The sequence below is a fragment of the Fringilla coelebs genome (assembly GCF_963513975.1).
Source record: "Fringilla coelebs genome assembly, chromosome: 3".
In the NCBI taxonomy this organism is placed as follows: domain Eukaryota; kingdom Metazoa; phylum Chordata; class Aves; order Passeriformes; family Fringillidae; genus Fringilla; species Fringilla coelebs.
This window is the reverse complement of record NC_140030.1, coordinates 94,761,782-94,785,121: the sequence shown is the minus strand read 5'-3', so window position 1 is coordinate 94,785,121 and position 23,340 is coordinate 94,761,782. Positions and strand designations below refer to the sequence as shown.

Here is a 23,340-nt window from a genome sequence, read left to right as displayed (position 1 = left end):
GGGCGGTGCTCCGGGGGCAGCGGCAGCTCCGCGGGGCTGCACCGAACCCGAGGCGGGGGTGCTGGAGGGGCAGCGGCGTCCCTGGGCAGCGGCCGGGAGAGGGAAGGGAAGAGGCGAGGTGGTCGCGTCCGGCTTCCTCCGGTGCCGCCGCTGCTTCCGGGCTCTCATCATGGGGGACTGAGGAGCAGCGCCGGCCGCCCGCGCCCTCCCCGCCCGGCCCGAGCCCTCCCGCCCTCGGCCCCCGCCCGCCTCCCCTCGCTCAGTCTCTGCGAAGCGGCGCCAGCCTCCTCGGGGAGCGGCCGGGGGAGGCGCCGGGTTCATGTTCCGGGTCGCTGAACCTACCCCGACCCGAGCTCAGGCGGCGAGGAAGAGCTGGTAAGTCCGGGGGGACACACGTGTCCGCCGCCCCTGCCCGGCCGCGGGGCCGCTCTCTGCGGGAGGGGGTCCCGACGCCGTCTCCGCGCCGCGGGCGGGGCGTGGGAACGTGGAGCGAGTAGTGGCCCCGGTCGGGCCGGGCCTCCCCTCCCCGCCCCGCTGCTGCCCCTCTCGCCGGGGGAAGGTGATGGAGCCCGGCCCAAGCCCCCGGGGGACGAGGCGCTGCAGGTCCGAGAAGTGCCACTGCCGTGTCTCGGCGGCTGGACGTGTTTGTGAGCGAGCAGTGGGCTGGAGGAAGATACTTGCACGCCTTGTTGAAAAAAGGGACAGCGGGCGAAAGATAAATCAAAACTTTTGTCCCAAGCTTAGTTAGGTTTTCCTGTCTGTTTGTGTTTTTCCAGTAGTGGTAGAGTCTCTAAGGCCTAAAGCCCTCGCAGCGTGTGCAGCTGAGCATCCAGGGCGGTGTGTGTTTCCTCCTCTAAAGCTTTTCTGCTGCAAACCAGGAATCAACAAGTGCTGCTATAGCCATCGAGCAGGGAAAGTATGGGTAGTTCTCCTGCAAAAGAAGTTCATAGATTTACTGTTTTATGTAATTCCTTATGCTAGCATAGTGACCTCAAAAATCATAACTTTTTTTTTTTATTGTAGCACTGTAAGGAAGGAGTAACAAAATAGAAAAGCTCAGTTCTGTTCGTAGGCCGTGCAGATATAAAGACTGGTAGTGGAGAGACTTGATGGAAGCAAGATGTTCCAAGCAACCAGCTGGGAAGCCTTTCATTTTCTTCCGGAAATCTTTGGTATCTTGTGATATGTTTGGTATCAACTGGTGTATGCAGCTTCTCTCTTGTTTCACTTATTAATGGAAGCAAGGAGGATTGTGATGGGGTTTTGTTTGTGGGTTTTTTCCCAAAGGTTGATAACATCTTTTAGCGGCTATGTTACATATACAATACCTGCTGGTAGATTTCCCAGCTGAAATAGACTTGAAATAAACTTGAAATAGATTTCCTTTCATCTTTTTTGTGTTCTTTTCTGGGGATGGGGAGGAAGGGGGAAGGAAAGGTTTAATGCTTCTTTTCTCCTCCACTTTTGCTGATATTACCATTTTTTTTCCCTGTGGGTATTTTTTCTCTGTGCTTTTCTAAATGAGAAAACTTTCAAAGAGAGATTTTATTTGGTAATTATTTGCTAGAACAAGTTTTCTGGTGTTGCTAAGCATTCGAATTTGCCTGGTGTAAGTATAACAACTTCTGTTGGTGAAATTCAGAATGTTTCAGAGAACAAGGTATACTCCAGTGGCACAAGTATTTTTATTAAAGTATTAATGCTGCATACAGTGGAAGCAGTGCCCAAGACATTCCAAACACATATCTGTGTTCTGTCAAAGTTTTCACTATTTATTTGACCTGTCGTTTGTCTTCAAATTTTATTATTTTGTGTCTACATAAAGTAATTTAGTTCCAGAGGCTTCTAGAGTAGCCCTCAGCAGCATGAGGTGTAAGCATATTTTTCTGTAATTGTCATCATACAGTAATGATATTACTTATGATAGTACACTGCTCAGAGGAATTCAATACAGAGGAAAATATTGAAATTTTGTCCATTAAAAATCTGACCACTCCTCAGAACTGCTCTCTTATTTTTCTACACAAGTTATTTCAGAAGCTGTCTGTTAAAGGAGGCCTGTTTGGGATGCCGGAAAATACTTTTTACGGTGTCTGATACTTGATGTAGAAAATTAAGAACTTGTGCTTTCTGAAGATCCTAAAGTGCATTAAGATCCTAAAGAGGTGAGTAGGTTCAGAACAGCCACAGAGGAAAATTTTTCACTTTGAGTGGTAAAGCTCCTCCAAAGCAGAATGTTTTTTAAATTGTGAGTTCACGTGACAATTTAAGAATAATTTGCAGTTTGGATACCTGCTGGGCACTCTGATCCTTTTGATAATGACTGTGTTGCTTTAGCATATTACCATGATTTGACAGGTCATGTGATTTGGCACCTTGGCAATTAATTAATGAAGTCATACTTCTGAAAAGGGCAGGCATATCAGTAAATGGCAGCAATGGGATTGCAAGAATTGCTCCCTCTCATGATAAATTGCTCCAAATCTCATTTCTGGCTGACCAATTCATTTGTGTTAGAGCCTTGTTAAATGTAGTTCATGTCAGCATCTTTCTGACTGTATGCTATTGCTCTGTACTGAACACTTTTTCACTGTTTAATATGGGTAGACTGATAATATTTATTGTCGTGCCTTCTGAGATAAGCAGCAGTTTCAGAAGAGTCAGATGTACTTACTGCAAGTTAGCCTGGTCTTAATTTTTAGGGGGATCAGCAGTATAATAGGTGGTAAAATTACATCATTCCTGAAATACTTTGTATTGTATAGGACAGAATTACAGAAGTGGTCAGGCTGGAAGGGACCACAGTGGGTCATCTGGTCCAGCCTCTCTGCTCAAGCAGGGTCATCCCAGAGTACAGGGCACAGGATTGCATCCAGATGGTTCTTCAGTATCCTCGGTGAGGGAGACTCCACACTCTCTCTGATCAGTCTGTTCCAGTGCTTGGTGCCCTGCACAGCAAGGAGGTTCTTGCTCGTGTCAGGAAAATCCACAAATGTCAGAGGCTTATGTCCAAAAAAGAGACAGAGGAGTCCTGCAACTTTATTTGAATAAAGGGAGAGAGAAAAAAAAAAGTGTCCACCGGGGCACACACCCATGGTGTTTTCTTCAGGTTTTGGAGGGTGCAGCCTCCTTTTATCCTCAACTCCCTTGCCCCCTTCCTTTCCCCATTATCTGAGGCACTAGGAAGGTACAGCCTTCCCAAACTGCCGACCATATATTCCCCCCTTGAACCTATTATTTTACGCCAAAGTTCAGAAACTCAGGCTTGTGCAGACCCCCACTTATTTGTTTGAGAGCCAAGCTGTCTGTGCTCTGCAAGGAACCTGCTCCCCTACAGTTACAGAGACATTAAGCCCCTTTTCAAAGATCTTAACACCCACACATTCACCCATGAAACTGTTTGTAAAGACATTAGCTTTCCTCTCAATCCCTCCTCTTCTTATTTCTCGGTTTGTCTTCACAAACTCTAGTTATTAACTTAACCCTTTCTAACAATCAGGAACCTTTGAAACTCACCCTCCAACTTTTCCACGTCTTGTTTCTGCACCAGCTGTGACAAGTAAATACAGGTAGCTCTTATGCCCTGCAGTGGTGGTTGATATAGGATGGAAAGGATGGCTTTGCATACCTGGTGGTCCAGCAGATAATGCCAAAGGATATAACTAGGTGTGGATGTGGAACTGGATGCTTTGTCCTCTTCTTAGTGATGGCTTTTTAATGACAGGGAGTTTAAATAGTCTAGGCACAGCTTCAGTTACTGCAGCACTGCCACATTCACCACTAAACCGTGTCTCCAGGAGCCACATCCACATGGTTTTTGAACACTTTCACCAGTGCTTCCACCACTTCTCTGGGCAGTTTGGTTCAGTACCTGACCATTCTTCCCTAATATTTTTTCTTTGTAATGAAAAAATTTTTCCTAATATAAATTTTTTCTAAACTTCCCCTGGTGCAACTTGAGGCAATTTCCTCATCTTGTTACCTAGGAAGAAAGGAAACAAACTTCTGTGTAACAGAGGTTTATCAGTGATTTCATAATCTACCATAGTCTCTTGCCAGCTTTTTAATTTTTACTTAATTGTGTTGCTTTGTTTTGCTTCCCCCTGTGTGTCCCAAGAACCATGATAGTTCTCTTTTTTAAATCTGTCAATTCTTCAAGTAAAGCAGTGAGATTTACCATTGCTGCTCTCTCCCAAATACTTGCACCTCTTCAATCCAAATTTCAGTCATGCTCATTAATAAAGCAGAGCTCTCAAAATCAGTGCTTCTAGGGCTTTGTGAAAGTAACTTCTGAGGTGGAGAAAGGGGATTCAAATTAGTACCTATCTGAAGATAAAGGTACTCCGTGGGTACAGCTGAGACATCAGAGAATCTGTATGGAAAAAGATTGGAAATCAGGTTTTTTAATCCCAAAATTGAAGGAACTATTTGATTTCTCTTGTGCTTTTAGCTTGTGATCAAGGTGGTTTGTGAAGGAAGCAAAACTCCTGGTTCTTTTTGGAATTGATGAAGCACAGGTGCAGTATGAATTTAGCTGCAAGTAGCCCCAGTCCTGTTTAACAGGAAAAGGTATAGAACTAGAATGTAAATGTAAATGCACTTGTTGGTTTGGCAAGATGTAATGCCTCTTAAGAGTTGTGCAACTAAATTAACTTTTCTACCACTGTGTGTTTGTTAAATATTTTGTGAGCAATCAGAGCTCTCCACTGTTATGTGCTTTAGGTGTAAGGTGAACACAAATTATTCTTAATTTTCACTGAAGAAGTGAGTGCCCATTATTTCCATTGGGATTTTCAGTTTGAGTATTTATACTGAGCAGAAGCTGTGTGATCTGTTTTGGAGCAGGTGAAAGCAGTTATGCTGTTCCCTGCAAACAGGACTTAAATGGTCTGTTCTAGTAAGGGTTGGAGAGGAAATGTGTCAGCCTTTGGTGAACTACATTAAAATTGCTTCAGATAAATGTAAAGGTCACTGTAGGCAAACTAGATTTTCTTGTAGTAAAGTAGGATCCTCTCCTAGTGAGGACATTACAGTTTATTGCTAGCTGTGGGCTGTTGCTGTAACAGCATTTTTATAGCCTATGTGAGTCGTGCTAAACTGTGGCTCATCTTAATATTTTATGTACCTCAATATGTTGTTCTACATTCATTGTTACAACCTTTGAAATTTCTTATCTTACTGAACGCTGCTGATACTCACTGGTTATGTCCTCAATACGTCTTGTAGTTATTTTTCAACTTGTTTCAAATGCAAATATTTTTGTTACAGTCCCATCTGCAGCAATGGTTAAAATTCCTTCACAGGCTTGACAGCTGGTTGTGAACAATAGAGAAAGTTTCAAAACTGAGTTTGTCTGATAAATAATGCTATAATAGAAATGTGCTCCTGAATTTTTGGAGATAGAACAGTTAATCTGAAATCTATCTGGCTGCTGCTATTTTTGGGTTTGGTTTTTTTTTTTTTCAATTATAGCAGGAGAAATGAGAGTGCCAATAAAATGAAGCAAAAGAGATTTTTTGGGTTTTCAGGAGAAGGAGATTTAATGTGGACCACTGGCATGTTGAAAGTGGAATGTGAATAGAAAGCTGAAGTGATTTGTATTTGCATTCTCAATCTATTGCAAAGAAACTTGCACTGTCCCAAAATGATCCAGTAATTATTGTAATCGTCCTAAGGAAGCATGTTGAAATAATTAAAATATTAATTTGTCTGATCTGTTTAGGAGGTGATGCAGTTATGATACAGTTATATTATACATTGGACCATGGCTGCAGTTTTTAGGGCAAATAAGGTCACTGCTCTGTACAAATCTTAATTCAGGAGTTTCAATGAAGAGACTTGATATTCAGTAGAAAAGATTAATTGCAGGAATGCATAATATTCAAAGTCATAGTCTGCTGGAAGTTAAGTCCCCTTACTGCTCAGAGTCATTTAAGAATCTTGTTATCCCTTAACTTGAAAACACTTGAGAATGTTCACTTATTCTTGAGTTTCGTCTTTTGATCTGAAACCATCTGTATTGCAGTATTTTGGGAGGAATTCAGGGCAAGTTTCATTCAGGTATAAAACTCAGAGCTGGATATATTGTGTTTGATCTTGAAGTATTTTGGAACTAAGGCAATTTTACCACTGTACTTGTGCCATTATCTGGAGTAAATTGGTATGTCCGTTCTAGGAGCTACATTGATTTTAGTGACATAGTTATCCATACAGATTAGGGATACTGAATTGAAGGAATTAATCATAAATTATGGTGCAAGGCATTAGTGTCCCTGTCTTCTCTTTCCCTTTTGCTTTGTGCTGTAAGATCACTAAGAGAATAGCTGCAAGAGATTTATATAAGCTAGTTCATATTCTGGCAGGTTAGCAGAAGTCTGTTCATTTGGAGAGCTAAATCTGGGTTTAAGCCTACAGGTTCACGTTTTAGTGCACCTCCACTTATATCAGTTTGCCATAGATGCAAAAGTGTGTAGCAGGAAGGGCTGGGCAGGTGTTTGAGGGAATTGGTGTCTCAAATTAACCCAAATCTGCTGCTGTTTGTCTGTTGAGGTGTTATGGCTTCTTTAAAATGAGTGCAGAAAAGCCCCTTACACATCTCTAGGGCATGTCACTTCTGATACGTGCGCCTCTGGGGATTGCCTGTCCTCGAGGGGATCTAACAGGAGGGCTGAAGGGGTGAGTGCCCTCCCACTGCAGCTACAGACATGGAGGAACATGGGGTGGTGCCTCTGTTTAAGCATCTTGTGAACCAAATGGATTAAGGAGAAAATGTCACACTTTTCCAGAGCTGTCTCACCATTTACAAGACTATATAATTCTGCTGTACTAAGAGCCAAAGAAACCATTAAGAGGGAGTAATATGACTAGGGGTAACATCAGGACAGGAAAAGAGGTATGGGAAATAATGCAAGTGACACAGCAGTTTCGAGAATTTAAAATAAACTTTTATTTCTACCACTTTCTCTGCTTTTATTGTTCCTGCAATTGAAATGTTTAAAGTATTTCTGAAAATGGCTTAAAAGGAGAATATATTACTTCTTTAGGTAAGAGATTTCACGAGCATTTGGATTTCTTCTTAAAAATGTTCTTAATTTCCTCCATTAATATTTAAGACTGCGCATTCAGCCATCACCAATAGTACCTTTGATGATGGAGTTTGTGCTAAGTGGCAGAGGGAAGCTGTCTGTGATCTGTCTAGGTTTTTTCCACAGCAACACATTATGTGTAGAAAACTTGTTACTTTAGGTTCCTCCAGCCATTTATATTGTAAAATGAAGTGAAGACTCTTGATTTTAAATGTCCTCTGCATAATTTACTAAATGTACAATGTCTTCCATATATATCAGTTTGTGCGATGTAGTAGCAAGCATGAAAATTATTCTTTGCTTTACCTCAAGGAAAGGGGTTTTCTGATGTTTTGATATGAGAGTCTGATTGCTGTGTATATGGAGAAGGCTCTCATCCTTCAGAGAAGGATTAGAGTTCAGCAGCAATCATTTAATGTTTTGTAATAACATTCATGTAATGCATGGGTGAACTTACTGAAGCATACTGAGTTAAAGACATGCTAAATGCTAGTGAAATTTGAAGAGGAAGAAGCAAAACATTAAGGCCTTAATTTCACACTGTGTGTTTAGGAATTTTTTTCCTTATGCAAGCATGGGATTCTATGGATGCAAGTGCCTTCATGTGATAGGAAACTTTGCATTCAATACTCTAGCATTATCTGTAGTTGGGTATTCTCTCAACCCAACATAACTTCATTTAATTGCTATTTTTAAAAAATCAAACAGATGTCAGCCATTTGGAAAGACAGACTTATTTGCTAGTAGGAAAAAAGTCATATTATCCAAGAATTGCTATCTTAACTTCATTTTAACATTTAGGCAGCATTAAGAGATAATCATCCTTAAAAGTATTTTATCATAATGCAAGTCTTAAGCAGAACTCATTAATATACATCACAGGGGAGAATATTATGTATTCCATTTCCCATTCTTAAATTTAAAATGTGCTCCTTACCTGCAGTTATAGTGAATGCTCACTGTTGATGCTCTTGCCATGTAGAATCCCTGACAGTCATATAAGTGTGATGAAATTAATTAAAACCAAACAATAACAGTGAAGCCACAAACCAATGGGGGAATCCCCTGGCTGCCTCTTCTTTCTTAGACAGAAGTTTGGGAACATACCTTTTAAAAGGAGCTTATGCTGGTGTGCTTCAAATACTGTAGGACTGGTTGGCAACGTTTTGTCTCTTGGCAGAAAGAGTCAATGGCCATCCTGTAAAGATTATTCTTTATAACTTGCCTGAAGTGTCTAAATTTTTTTTGCCCTATGAAGTTGCTGTAGTTTATGCTTAGCACTTTTAATTCATTTGTTGTTTTCTTGTGTGGTTTTTTCCTTTGAAATCTATAGGCATTTCAGTAGGACTATGGAGGAGCTGGTTCATGATCTGGTCTCGGCACTGGAAGAAAGTTCAGAGCAAGCCAGAGGAGGTTTTGCTGATACTGGAGATCATTCTAGAAGCGTGTCTTGTCTTCTAAAGAGACAGGCAAGGAAAAGGAGGGGACGGAAAAGACGTTCATTTACCACCCATCACCCCTGGGAGACTGGTCACTGCCTAAGTGAAGGCTCCGATTCCAGTTTGGAGGAATCAAACAAAGACTACAGGGAGAATCATGCTACCAAGAAAGACCACAGTGATTCTGATGACCAGCTGCTGGTTGCTAAACGTAGGCCTTCCTCAAACTTAAATAACATTAGAGGCAAAAGACCTCTGTGGCACGAACCAGATTTGGCTGTGGACAGTTTGGGAAACAGAACTTTGCGCAGGAGGAGAAAGGTAAAACGCATGGCAATAGATCTGCCATCAGAAGTCTCTAATGCACTTACAATAACTCAACAGCAGGATAACAGCAGAGATCAAGAAATGGACAATAACAATAAATCATACCAGCACCAGGAGTTTTCAAAGAGCAAAGTGAAAAAAAGAAAAGTATCTGCAGCTCGACAAGGTCCAGAAATCTTGGATGAAGGAGTAGTTATAGAAAATGAAGAAGTGAATCAAGCAAATAAGGACAAAATGGAATATGAGGAGCAAAAAGGCTCAGATGAGAACATGAGTGACAGGTTATTCTTCCTTTTTCTTTTTACCAAAACTTTGGATAATATTTGTTTGCATTTATTACTGTTGCTTGTATTGAGAATCTTGAGATTTTTTTGTTGATTCCAGAGTTTAAATTCTAGCATCAATAGTATCTGTTTTAGCAAGTTACTCTTTTTTTTATATCTACTATTTTTTATGTATTAGTTGATCAAGTTAAGGTATTTAGCATAAAATAGAGGAATAACCAAGAAAAACAGTTTTGTGAAATAATACATTCTTGTAATTGTTTCAAGATCAAGAATGACAAAATACACATATGAATGACAGAGGTTTTTCTGGATATTTCGCCTGGTAACAGTTGTCAGATAAGAATTTAGTATTTTTCCAATTTCTAGACATTGGTGCTTTGATTGTTATTTCTATTTGTCAGAAGGGTTGTCAGTGTTTAGAGTCACCATTTAGACAGTATGTTCTGGTGTGTCATGGGCATAAAAAGTCTGCAGGTTGCCAAGGATATACATCATTTACGAAATGCAAAAACCAATTTACAGTTCAGGAACACCTGAGCTTGCCATTAGAAAAATGGAGGAATGATGACCCTTTGGCAGTACACCTCATCCATCCATTCCAGACAACAGTCATACTACAGTGGTAATTGTTTCCAAAGTACTATTTTGACGACGCAGTAAGGTGTAAGTCATTTTTCCGCTGTACACAGGGGACGTTAGCTGCAGGGCCTGGTAAGGCTGGTTTTGTTCATTCCATGTGCCAGGCTCTGAATGCAGAAGTATCAGCAAGACAGACACGTGTTGAAAGATGTAATTTTGATCAGTTCCTTGATGGCACTGCTGTCCCTGTTTTTTTTGTAGGCATTTTATCTAAAAACTGCTCAGCCTTTTCCTTAGTGGACAGGTGGAACTGAGGTGCAGAGAGTGGTTTTGACCAGAGTAGTCAGATAGGTTACTCTAAGAACAGCAGCATTGGTAAATGACTAACTCCAGTTATGGTCAGAAAAGTCCTAAGTCTTTTTGTTATGTACTAGCTCTGTCCCTCACCTGTGAACAAGAAGCAGCTGGAAGAGCTGAATAAATCCCAAACCTTAAACATTTTTCCTTACATGTTAATTACTAGAGCAGAACTCATCCTTCAGGGCAGCCAGTGTAGACATCCCCCTTTGACATGCAAGTTAGGAGTCTGTGCTGTCAGGAAGCCTTTAGAAAACTTGTCCTGTCTTTGACAATACTTGGAGTCTGTTCCTCCAAGTCTGGGACAGATGTTTAAAAATTTCCCTCACACTAGGAACCATTGCATAGTTTTTCATATCTCCATAGTCTTGTTGCATTTTTCATTTATGAAAGACTTTCTATTATGCTACAAGGGTAACAGTTCTTCAACTCGAAAGTTCAGTAGCTAATTTTTGGGTGGAGGGAAGAGTAATCACTAAGGATATTCTCTTGTAGACTCCCAGAACTGAACGAATCAGGTCAGTCTGAATCTTCTTTCTCAAAAGAAATATTATTGTTTTAAAAGTAGATCTTCTTCAAAATGTTTGATGTTTTGTTACCCCAAATGCTGCTTTTGCTCAAGTCATATTCCAAATGCTTGTATATGGCCACCATAAATAGTCTTTAAAACCATTCCCATCTTCATAGGATTTTCTGCTCATGCACACAGTTGAGATGGTCTGTCATTCTACTGAATTTCTTTCAATGGTCAGCTGTACCAGAAAGCTTTGAAATCACTGAATTAGAAAACATTGCATTTCATAGTGTGGTTAAAAATCTGCCATATCTAAGGCTCTCAGGTGATACAGTATTGGAATATTTTGTATGTGCATAATTTTAACTTGTATTAATCTAACTTTACTTAGATGCAATGGTGCCTTTATTAGAGATCATTTAGCTAGAAGAATTTGAAAGAACCAGCAAACTCTTAAGAAAAGTCTGTTCTGAAAGTGAAAGCTTAGATTTTAAAAGGGAAGAGGGCATTGTACAAGATACAAAGAGCTGACAAAGCATCTTGGATAACGCTTGCACTTCAGCAGCACTTGCTGGAAGAGGAAGAATAAAAAGTATACAAAGTTGCTTTTGTTTTGTATGCAATAATGTGTGCAGAAGTATTCAGTGCAATAGTTAAGTAATTATTAAAAATAGGACTAATTTTTTAGAAGCTTGTTTTTTAGAAACAAAACAAAGCTGATAATTTTTAATGGGATTTAAATTGCTCGGCTCTAAAACCAGTCAGCCAGTTTTCAGTGTATACATGGCATTATTTGAAAATAACGTTTTTTGGAAGTGCACATTAAAAATGTTAAATGACACTTCTTTGGCAGTCTTTTATCTCTGTATGTGAGTGTTCAAACACCAAACACCAATAACCAGGTTTTAAGCGCATGACTCCGAAATTGGAGGAGGAGTCTTCAAACTCTTGAAATGTCAGCATCTAAATGATCCCAAAGATAAATTCCTGGAAGGATTGTTTTAAGCACTGGAAATGAGATTTTTGTGATCAGAGCTTATCCATCCTTATCCCCAATGTACAGCTTTTGGTCAGTTTCAGCCAAATTCAGCAGTGTGTGATGTTCTGGGTGCTATTTAATTCTCACAAGCTTTAGCACTTGTTTGTGTTTGAAGTGACTAAAGAGAGGTGAGATCTCAATTGCCTGTTTTGAAAGAGAAGCAGCAGGGAAGCTCGGAGGCACCACCCACTGTGGCTGGGGGAAAACAGGAGCTGGTCAGGTCCTGGGGACAGCACGAAGCTCCCATGTCTCATATAAAACCAAGGCACCAGACAGCTCGTTAGTCATAGGAGCTGCAAATGACAAGTATTTCTTCTTTGTTTCCAGAAACATAGAAATAAGGATGCGAAAGCTTTTTGGATAGCTTAGCTGTTCTTCCAAATTTTTGCTTGCACACACTATTTTATAGGACTAAAAGGAGTCTGTGGGTTTTTTCCATTTTCATTGAAGTCTTACTGGGAGTGGAATTCTCATTACAAAGCAAAGGAATAAGCGGTATACACTGCAAAATTATATTAAAACTGGAAATATATTCCATCATAGCAGTCTCATGTAGCTATTAATGTATTAATTCCAGAGGTTTTGGATTTATTCAGTGAAATGACTGCTACGTAGCAATTATCTCAACTGTAATCCCTACCCAGTGTGACTGTGGTCTGAGGAGAGTGAACACTGTGGCTGCCATGGATATGCTAGCATTAGTTTGAATTCTTAATTTTTTTTAGAATTTTTTCAAAAATTTCAAGTGGTTCTGTTTTTATGTGCTGACTAGTCCTTCAGTGAGAATTATTTCACAATTTAAATATCTTACTTAAAAAAGGGATGGAGACTGTTCTCAAAATTGGAAATTTTGGTTGGGAAATTTTCTGAAATATCAGGGTCGAAAGGATTTCCTGACTTTATTTTAAAACATGCAATTAAGCAATAAGTGCACCAGAAGAATCTGTGAAGAAGGGATGTTGTTTCCTTTTAAATGGATGATGTAAAATTGTGCACCATGAAATATATGGACAGTAAAGCCATCTGTGTTATAATTAAAGTGAGGATGGGATGTTTGCTAAAAGGGAATTACTAGGACTTGCAGTATTAGAAAGTTCAAGTCTTGGTGTCCCTCACACAAGATGGTTCCATTCTCCTTGCATGCATATCACCTTACTTCTACTTAGGGCAATTGTGCAGGTGCTTAAGTCTGTTCTGATTCTTTAATGTATAAGATACACTGTGAGTGTTGCTTATACATCAAGAATTTGGATAAGCCTAAGATACAGCAAAGATTAAGGCAACTTAATCTTAAAATACAGAGCTATGTCTATACACATATATATATATGTGTGTGTGTGTATATATATATGTATGTATGTATAGATAGATATATATACGCTTTAAAAAACCCAAACACTGCTTTGTGTCACCTGCAACCATATTGTGTTTCAAATCCTGTTAAGATGCCTCCCAAAGGAAGATACTAAAAACAAATATAAATGCTTATAATTAAATATGAATTAGATTAATTTTGTATAGTTAATATAGTCATATGAATAATTAATATAATAAAAAACCCAATACTTGTTTTTGTAAGAAATTAGAATTTAAAAGGAAATCATTTCCTCAAGTGTACTAGTTATTTGATAGAAAAATAAAAATAATTTATTATTAAAAAATAAAAATAATTGGAAACAGTTGATTTCAAGTATGGTATAGCATGCAAATTGTAATATGAATGAGTATACAAAGGGAAACAGACATAAAGTTCTTGTGAGTGACTTGTATGGGCACATCAAGAGTAGCCATAGTATTTATAAAATGTACTTGAATTTGTGTGCTGAAGTGTTTGGGTATTTTTTTTTCAAGTTGTTCTACATCTCAAACTAAGTAAAATATGATAACAATTTTTGTGGGAATATTACCTCCATAACATAGCTACTCCTCACTTGATAAAAAGTGAAATAAAGGGTTTACAGAAAAGTCCTTTCACATGAAACTCAACGAAGTTGCTATCTGTGTCGTTAAAAGACCAGTCTGATTTACTGTTTAGGGACACGTGGGTTATTGTATGTAGCAATGTGCATACAGCAAAGAACTAAATACCTGCTCATGTCTTTAAATATAGAGATTTGTGTGCCTGTTGTATACACATATTCTAATTTTAAGGCCATGCTGGAAGTCATAACAAAGTAAACTGTGCCTTGGTTTTTTTTTGTTGTTGTTGTTGTTGTGATCATGAATCATACTTACTTTCTTCAGGGTGACCTTTATTTTGATTTAATTGGCTACCTTTGTTATAAACTTTTTCTGTTCTTCCCAAGTAGTACGTCATGAAATCTTAAGCAGTATCTTTTCCAGAATATTTGCAAATGATGTTCAGAAAGGTAATTTGATTTTTAGACTCTTATATTTCATGTGCTGAAGGAAGGCTTAGGCTGCTTTTGATTGAGACTTTTCCTATTTTATTGAGCAGTGGTGTTCCAGGATCAAGCTGAATTGCACAGTGTAAGAAGGGAGCAGTGAGCATTTGATGGAAGGAGATAATAAAATGCATCAATTGTGTCAGCACCTCGTTGCAGTCACATCTGGCTTACTGTCAGGGTACCATTAGATTCCTATGGTTTTATGTGCCAAAAATAATACGCTTTGTAGTTAATGGAACTGGGATATTTGCAGTTTGATTAAAAAAAATCATCCTATTTTCTCTCCGATCTCTGTTGGGCTTAAGTTCAATCTGAGCACAGCCTTGTCTCCTTAAAATTTTACGACTGAAAGATCAATTGTTCTTTTGATCTGTTTCTCTCTTTCTCTTATTACAGTGAATCCAGCAGTCTGAGCAGCAGTGATGCTGGTTTGTTTACCAATGATGAGGGAAGACAAGGTATTGAAACAATCTTTCCCTTCTCCACCCCTCAAACCACATCAGTTGAAATTCTGTAAGCGTTACAAGTTATTTCATAGGTTAATTACTGTATTTCAGTTTCTATTACTGTTTTACTGAGTGGAAGTATAGCTTGCTTTCTGTTTTGGTTTTAATGTTAACAGAGGGTGTCTTGACTACATGATAGTCAAAAGCTGTGTTGAGAAACAGCCTCTGTAATATGATAAAGTTACTAAAAACTTGGGCATCTCCTAAAAATCATCTATATTAATTGCTTAGTTCCTCCAATTTTCTGACAGGACTCTGATTGTAGTACCACTTCTTATGCTACTCTTGAGATGGCTTTTTTCTTTCTTTCCCTCCAAACTAATAGGGTTTTTTAATAGTTCTTTTTCATTCACTAGTTTGTTTGAAAAGTAATTTCTAAGTAATTTCAAACAAGCTACTTTTTCTGCCATCTAAGACTGAGATTCAAGTTGTTTAACATCTTCCCTCTGAAAAAAATTTCTTTAATCTGAAATGCAGTGAAGATTGAAACTTTTCTGTTAGTACATGTGATGTTTTCACATGTTTTTCTGTGATAAAATTATTAAGGATTGAAGTAAAAGTTTGGTATTTTTATCAGCTTTAGTCTTTATTGCAATACATTTACCTATATTATGCTATGATGGAGTAGGAACTTGCTGTCTTTGACAGGATACAAAAATGAGACAAAAAATAGTCTCTCAAGTATTTGAGACTTGCTTTTCTGTTGGAAATTTTAAGTTAGTGGTAACAGAGGGTATTTTCTTACACAGTTTGTCAAAAACTACTTGAGTGTGTGCAAGAAATGAAATCCTGACCCATTCCACAAAACTAGGTTAAAGGAACGTTTTTTAGGGTTTTTTTTTTCTTTTTTTTTAAATTTCTAATTCCATCTGGTTTTGCGGGGGTTGGGGTTATCTTCAGTAGGGAGAGGATTTTTCATACTTAAAACAGAGGTGTTCCTTGTTCAGTGGTAACTTGTGCTATACAAACTGTACCTCCCAGCCTCGGTATCTGATTTTGGTTGAGCTAACTCATGTTTTTCTAAGAGTTTTAAGTTCTCTTTGAAAATTTAGATTGATTTATGTTCAGTGCTACAATGCATTAAGTCTTTAAGTATAAGATGAGTCAAACAGATTTTTTTTTATTTCTCTATTTGAATTTCTATTCTGACTTGGATTTTTTAAAGCATTTGTTGTCTACATTTATATATAAGATGACCTATCACACTTCCTAATTGCATATGTTTTCCAGTACCTTTCTGATAGATTTCAATATATATTTTTATCCTTAAATCCTGAACTATATTGTTTAAATATTTGAATAATATGAATGAAAACATATTGCTTTCTGGTTTTCTTATATATTTTGTGGGAAGAGAAAACAGGAGGGATCAGTGACGAACTGTGTTTTTCCAGTGGTATGGCATTACCTTTTTTAGCGTTGGTTTGTTAAAGTTGTAGTTCTTCATTTTGTCTGATATTTGAATCTTGTTTCAGTTTTCAATTTTCAAGCAGAAAGCATTAGACCTGAAAATTTATTCTGAAACATAAATAAAAAGAAAAAAAAAAGATAAACCTGAAAAGGATATTGTCATGACAAAGCATTATTTTTTCAATCTCTCCTTTGAACTAATAATTTTGTGGGTATGATCAGAAGACTGTTAGCGCCACAGTGGAACTCAGACACTTTTAAATCTGCATTATAGCTTTGGTTTCGTGAGACTTTTCTGTGAAACTATTATCAGAGATCCTACTTCAAAAGTAAAGTTGTTGATTTTCTAATAATGCTTATTCCCCCCAATAGTAAATACTAGTAATTTGTACTTTCCTTAATTGAGGTGAGGTTATTTTATCTCTGTGAGTTAATTGGTAGCTGAACTGAGACACATACAAAATTAACAAGAGTGAAGGAAGGAGAAAGTCAACCTGATAGAAGCAAAGCTGGAAGAGGACAGGATGAAAATGTATTCAGGGAAGAACTTGCTGGTTTTATTTTGTAGTTTTAAAGCTAGATCTAATTTCTGTCTAACCAGCATCCCTCCTCCAAGATTATCTATATCTATATATAATCTATATCTAATCTTTAACATCTCTATATATCTATATCTATGTTCAGAGCATCAGCATCTTGACCTCATTTGTAGTTCAAATTTTCTGCATTTCTGACTTCAGGTTTCTGCTAAGTCAAGTGGAGAACCAGAGATTGATTCATGTTGCCTGGTGGAATACTTGGTTTAAATGATGTACCTGCCATCACTTAGAAGTTTGGGTAGCAAAGGACTAGAGGTTCCTTTTCTTCTGGGCAACATTTGTTTGTTTTGTGTTTCTGAGATGAAGAACCACATCTCATTTATTGCAGACAAATAATATCTATAAAACTTTAATTCCCAAATTCATCCTTTGGGACACACATTCTAGGAAAGTGACTAAAGCAGGCAATTTCTCAGTGCATTTGACCAGTTAAATAAATAGTTGAGTGTTTAGTTAGGAACTTTAGAGTGCCTGATCTTGTGACCTTTAATATTTTCCAAAATTTTTCAGAAAGGATATGGAAATAAATTTTGTTACAGTACCTAATCTTCTGTGGACAGAATCTCAGAATAATTTCAATTTTTATAATTTGATTAAAGAAAACCAGATGTAGCTTTAATTGGGATAGTTCTAGATACATTTTAATTCTCATCAATTGCTCTGATAAGAGAAAATTGTTGAGACTTGAAAATCCTCTCTTCAACTCCTAATATGTGCTGTACCATCTAGCATTTTTTAAGACTTCTGTACTCTTTTCCTTTCTCTGTTCCAGTCTTCCAGCTTTGTTTGATTTGTTTGGTTCCCATGAAGTCTTCATCTCAGCCCAGCCTTGTTTGCCCTCCTTTTCCAAGTTACCCAAGTACTTACATTAGGTCGTGTGAGAGGGCACAAGCAGCTCTCTTGCTGTGCTCTGTCCACTGTGGTAATTCCTTCTGGCAGAAGTAATTGATGCTCAGTTTTGGCAGGCCCAATGCGGCAAATGTTTTTATTCTGTGAAACATTGCAAACCCTGAAGAGTTAGTCAGCAAAAGCTTAAAGATAATGGAAAATGTTTTGTGATGGTACTGTCAGGGAAGAAGGTAGCTGCTGAACTATTAACAAACCTCAAGTGACATTTTATGGGTTGTATTTTCTTCAGAGGTTTTCCAATTGGGCATTTTAGGGGTAAGATTTAATAGATAGGAAAAATACCGTGATTCTATCAAGCTCTTAAGTATGGAGGTAGAAGAATCTGCCAACAAATTAATTGAAAGACCTAAGCAGCAGCTTAAGCTTATGTATGAGAAATCCTCATGACTTCCCTTTTTTTTCCTCTTTTTCCTTTTTTTCCAGGTTGTATTTTCTTGGCTGTTTTGCAATTATTAAAAACTTTTACAATAAGCAGTGTTATGCCTGGTGTGGGAAAATTTTACAAGAATCTTCAACCAAAATATTTAGTTATGCATTGCAGCATAAAATAGCAACTCTGTGATAGACCTAGCTAGTAGGATCTCCTGCAGTTTCAAGGCACTGCACAGGTCAAAGGCACTTTACAAGTTAAGCTTTCAATACAATGTTAACAAAACTATTGTTATTCAGACACTAGTGGTTGATACCCTGTTTTGGGCGAAGAAACAGTTAAATTGCAAGGATGTTCTTTAATGAGCTTTATAGCTTGGGTATAACAAAGAAAACATACTGTGTGTTCCTGGTTCATCTGTACTTGTACACTTGGGGAAATTCAAAGTTGACTTAAGACTTCTTAAATCATGGCATGCAGCACTTGAAATGTCCTTTAAGATCTAAGCAAGTAGGAAGGAATATTATGTTAATAAAGTGTTAAACAGTTAAAATTGGAGAAGGTCAGAGAATGTCAGAGTTCCGCTGTGGATGTGGCTAAGCGTTTAAAGATAGCTGTTCATTATTTTACCATTAAACATATATTCATTACTATGTCCTTTATGAAGATGACCCAGTACTGATTCAGTAGAAGAATTCTAGTGAGGAACTAATTTGGACCTTGTACAGCATGTCACTAGCTGCGGGTGACAGGCAGGGTGTGTTTCTCCATATAGAAAAGAATTGGGGTGTGCAATGCAAAGTGAAATCACATCAGGTTTGAACTGTTGTGGCAAATATGTTTGTAGTCTTTGCAGATGGAAAAGAAATAAGATGAAGTTGTTGCATATGACCTAAGTAGTTGAAATCCTAAATATTTATATAGCATATCTTTTGTATGTATATCTTTTGTCAAGGTAGCTCTGTAAAGCACAAAGAGCAAGATGCACTGTTCCTCTGTGAATGGGTAACTTCAACTTCTGCTTTCCTGAAACTCCTGGGATGTGTTGTAGTGAATATCCTGATATTTCCAAATGACTGTTACAGCTGTTAGCAGTGGTTTTTTTTTACCTAGAAAGAGATACACTAGTCCTGGAAATGACCCTGAAATCCCAGGGTAATCACAGACCTTGTGCTCTTATTCTCTGTGTATGGGTTGGTGGATAACAGAGCAGCACAGTATCATGTGGTGTTTGTAGGACACTGATGCTAAACTTTTCACAGTAACCTCTCAAAGTATGTTGTGATTGTTCTAGGCGAGCAGATATATTGGCTGCTGGTGAGCCTGTTCTTGCCATTTTGTAATAAAACAGAAAGGGAGGTAGGGCTCTCTCTTAATGCGGTGGGAAGTTTGTTGTAAAACTGCACTGCTTTAGCTAAAGTAAGATTCAGGTCTAGTTTTTCTGAACATGAAAGTGATAGTGATGCAGAAGGTTTCTTCATCCATAGAAAAACTACCAGAAGCTACATAAAATAATTTTCTAAACTTCTTAAAGAAGAAGGCAAGGAATTTAACATGGGAGCAGTAGTTAGGTAAATATGTAGACATAATAATACAAAGTGAACTTTAGGGAAACAGTAATTGGAGGGAGGGGATGGCCTAAAAATAACTAAAAAAAATGTATTAAGCCACAAACTGGCCTGGAAATTTTAGGATTGAAGTTGACATTTCCGAGCCTCAAATTGACTTTATTGTACTGATCAGTGCAGCTATAATTCAATGTAAATTACTTTGAAGTAATTCCTTGAAGCATTAACCTTACACATAAACAAGTTTGATGTATTTAAAAAATGTGTTTAGGAGGATGCATGGGCTCTATTTTTGGAGATATGGTGGTTTTTCTACCTTTCCTGTTCCTTGGAAAAATATTGTAATTTGCTGTAGTCCTGTGCTGAATCAGCATCATAGGAGAAAAGGAAAGGACAGTGTAGTGAGTCTTTGGAAGTCAAAAATATTGTTTTCAGCTTTTAGTATTCCTAAGATCACATTTGCTATGAATGCATGCTGCCTTTTGAGAGCTGCAAATTAAAGTAGGATAAAATCCGAGTATTTGGTTACTAAAGTCTTGAGTGGAGAGGCCTCTGTGTTTTATTGCCTGTATGTATGAGGTAAGGAATGAATTAAATGCAGTGGTCTTCCCTGGCTCTGAAAGTGGCATCCCTTCAAGGTGGAGCAACTGGTAAGCAAAATACATGTGAGTGGTGTCACCTGGATAAGAATAGTAATAATAGGCTTACGCTTGCCTCAAGGTGATAGTATGATTTAAAATATTCAGGGGATTCAGAGTTAATTTCACAGACAAGGAAGCTAAAAACCAAGTATATCTGGATGCTGCTGTCATGTGGAAAAGACTGCGAGGTTCAGATCTGAAGTCTGCCTTTGGCTGTAAGCAACAGAAGTGCTTAGGGAAGTGTATAATAGCATAAAAATTAAAGTATCTTAACAGAAGATTGCTTGACATACTAATATTCCCATTGCACAAAAAGGAAAAGTTTTTTGGTTTTTTTTTCTGCCAAGAACTGCTACTGTGTGTATAGCAAAAATATCAGTTTCCTTCCATAGCTGCTCTTTGCCTTATTGCACATTCCACCAACCCAGTCTGAAATTGTAGCTTTCTTCCAAGCTAGACTGCCTGCCTCTTACAGCTTCTGTCCCTGAACTCATCATGGAACCCCCATTTCAGATTTCTGTGCTTACCTCCATGGATGAATTATGTGTAAGAAGATGACTTTTGAGCTCCTGATAGTATTTCTTGTTAGTGAAGGCATCTGGAGGTCTCATGACAAAATATAGAGACGAAGTTTAACAAACAAAAGTTTGGAAAGTGTTTCCAAACATAAAGGTTTGGAAAATCTAAACAAAGGATTTCAACCTTAGCTCTGAACCACAGACCAATCTAATTAAAAGCTGTGGTTCTCATTCCACCACCACCAGTGTCCCTATTAAGTATTCTTAGGGTTCCTCCAAAAAGCCCATACCTGGCTGTAACAAAATGAGGATGGAATTAATGGTGAATGTCTCTGTGAACTGTCATGGCTGTAAATGAGGATTAGAGTGAATAGGGAGAGCAGGCAGAAATGCTTCAGGAATGCAAAGAAATTTAAATCTTATTTTGAACTATTTATCTCTTCTCACCTTTGTTTTCCCCTTCCTCCATCTATAAGTTCCTGTTCTGTAGCCTCTGCTAGTTTTGCTTTTAGTAGTGATCATTAAAGGTGCAAGGATCACATTTCACCTGCAAGTGACCAGAGAAGGGCTTTAATTATTCTATATTTTCTAGAAGTACTCATTCTGATTGAATGTTTACAGACATTTTCACTTGTGCTTGATCTCAAATATTATTTACATTGCAACAGTTTATTTGGAGAAAGTGTGTTGGATTTTATTTTTCTTGAAATTTTGGCTTTGGTTTTCATCATTTGTGTTTCCCCACTATGGCATTGAGTTATAACTAAACTTTGCACAAATGTGTTTTTATTATTGAAATCTGTGTCTCACAAATCTTACATTTGTATCTTGCTTAATTTATTTCCAAATAAAAATGGAAATGTCAAACAATTTATGTGCAGAAATAATGAAACATGGTTTGGATAGTTTGCAGTAGAATAAAATGTATAGCACATACTTAATCTAAGTTTTGGGCAGAGGAAAGGAAATGTCCCATGTCTTTTGAAGCTGCTTTCTGTTCTTCTGAAACTAGATGGTGTATATGAAAGAACATGTTTTAAAACAAACATAAACATTTATTTTTAGTTGCTAGTGTGGTTATGAGCTAATTTTAAGATCAGATTTTAAGTCTTGTATTTTCAGTCCTGTCTTATTTCTTAATTTAAATCCAGGTATTTAAATTCTACATAGATAAATATTGTCAGTAAGAATTATCAACTTTGTGTTATAATGCAGTATAATTCTCAATCATGTGATACTGTCAGTTTTCATTTAAAATCAACTTTTTCAAAACTTATTTCTAAATGAACTTAATCAGATTAACTTCATTTACTCGCATCTGTTCATGATTGTTTTCCCTTTTTACTAGCCATACAAATCATGAAATTAAGCTAATTATATATCATTATCAGCTGCAAAGAACCAGTTTCAGTTTTATACCTTTTAATTCCCTGCAGGAGATTAAGGCTTGTTTTTTTGTTAATATGTAAAGTGCAGTAACTTAAATGGATTTCCCCACAGTTATTGCCAAAAGGATTAACTAGTTTATTATTGTTTTCACTATTGTAAATTGGTTTTAAAGCATTACATTTTATGATGTTTCATTGATGGCGATGTTTGTCATGCTATTGAGAAACATTTTCCAAATAAAATTGCTATATAGGAGTAATTGTTATACAGCTATAAAGTGAAAGAAATAATAATCCTGTCAGAGTATTTATTGATAGTAACATCTGATTTTTATCTTCTCTGCTCCTCCCTCTTTTCTGGGGATTTGGGGACCCTGCCCTCACACAGGTGATGATGAGCAGAGTGATTGGTTTCATGAAAACGAATCAGGTGGAGCATGTGGAATTACAGGGGTCATTCCATGGTGGGAACAAGAAGACTCCACAGAACTGGAGAGAGAATTGCCTGACCCAGTTTTTGAAAGTATCTTAACTGGTACTTTCCCTCTTATGTCCCGCTCAGGAAGGAGAGGTAAGTAGCAAATCAAGCAAATGCAAGCTGTAGAATCACTTGGGTGCAAAAGAAGGATATCTGTATATTATATTAAATATGTAAAATGTGGACAAGTCTTGGAGTTACCTGTTTGTTTCCTTGAACTGTTAAATTTTTAAGATATCATTAGAGAGAAATAACTCAAAGTCAATTATTAGAAAAGTCAGAAGTTGTAAAATGGCTCATTTTGATGGCCTGCTGTTTTTATTTCCCTCAATGTTTGCATTGAGAATTTTTCAAAATTATTTGAAATGAAACTTGATGCTCCGTTTTGCTTCTGGCTTCTACTGTAACGTGTAGAATTCTATAGGAGTTCATTAATTTAAAATCTGGAAGGACTAATGCGACTGTCTGCTTTGCTTTATGGCCACGTTGTTTGTATAGAAGAGGGAGGGGTTCTTCTAGAGCATGGATTGAGATTTTAACTTAGAAAATAACCTTTTTCTTTATTTCTAAAATACTTCCAACCACTGTGCATCCAGTGTAACCAATGGTAAGCTCTACCAGTGTTGGATTGCATTTACAGCTAGGAACCCATTCTTGTCCACAGATTGAAGTTGTCAGACCTCAGCTTGCTGCCAAAGAATTTTGTTGTACCTTCCTCTGCCACAAGGATCTTCTTTCCCATTCAAATACAAATCTGAGCAGTGGTCAAATCACTTTTAAACTACTATGCTGAATGTATTGAATCCTTCTGTGAGGATTATTGTCTGGACACTTGGATTACTTTGTGGGGCTTGGTCTCTGCAGATTAGCCAGATGTAATGTGATAAGGAAGTTTTAAGTGATGCAAAAATCACTTTT

The 23,340-nt window shown here is 37.6% G+C and overlaps 1 protein-coding gene across 1 annotated transcript in view; it reads left to right on the top strand.

Moving 5' to 3' along the window:
* The first annotated feature begins 304 nt into the window (after positions 1-304).
* The window catches only part of GPATCH2 (G-patch domain containing 2), a 119,203-nt gene continuing 96,167 nt past the window's right edge, over positions 305-23,340 (top strand). Inside the window, exons 1-4 of the mRNA XM_084203562.1 lie at positions 305-375; positions 8,419-9,132; positions 14,432-14,493; positions 22,333-22,515. Coding sequence (XP_084059688.1) covers positions 320-375; positions 8,419-9,132; positions 14,432-14,493; positions 22,333-22,515 — 1,015 coding nt within the window. The 5' untranslated portion in view covers positions 305-319. The remainder of the gene's footprint in view (positions 376-8,418; positions 9,133-14,431; positions 14,494-22,332; positions 22,516-23,340) is intronic.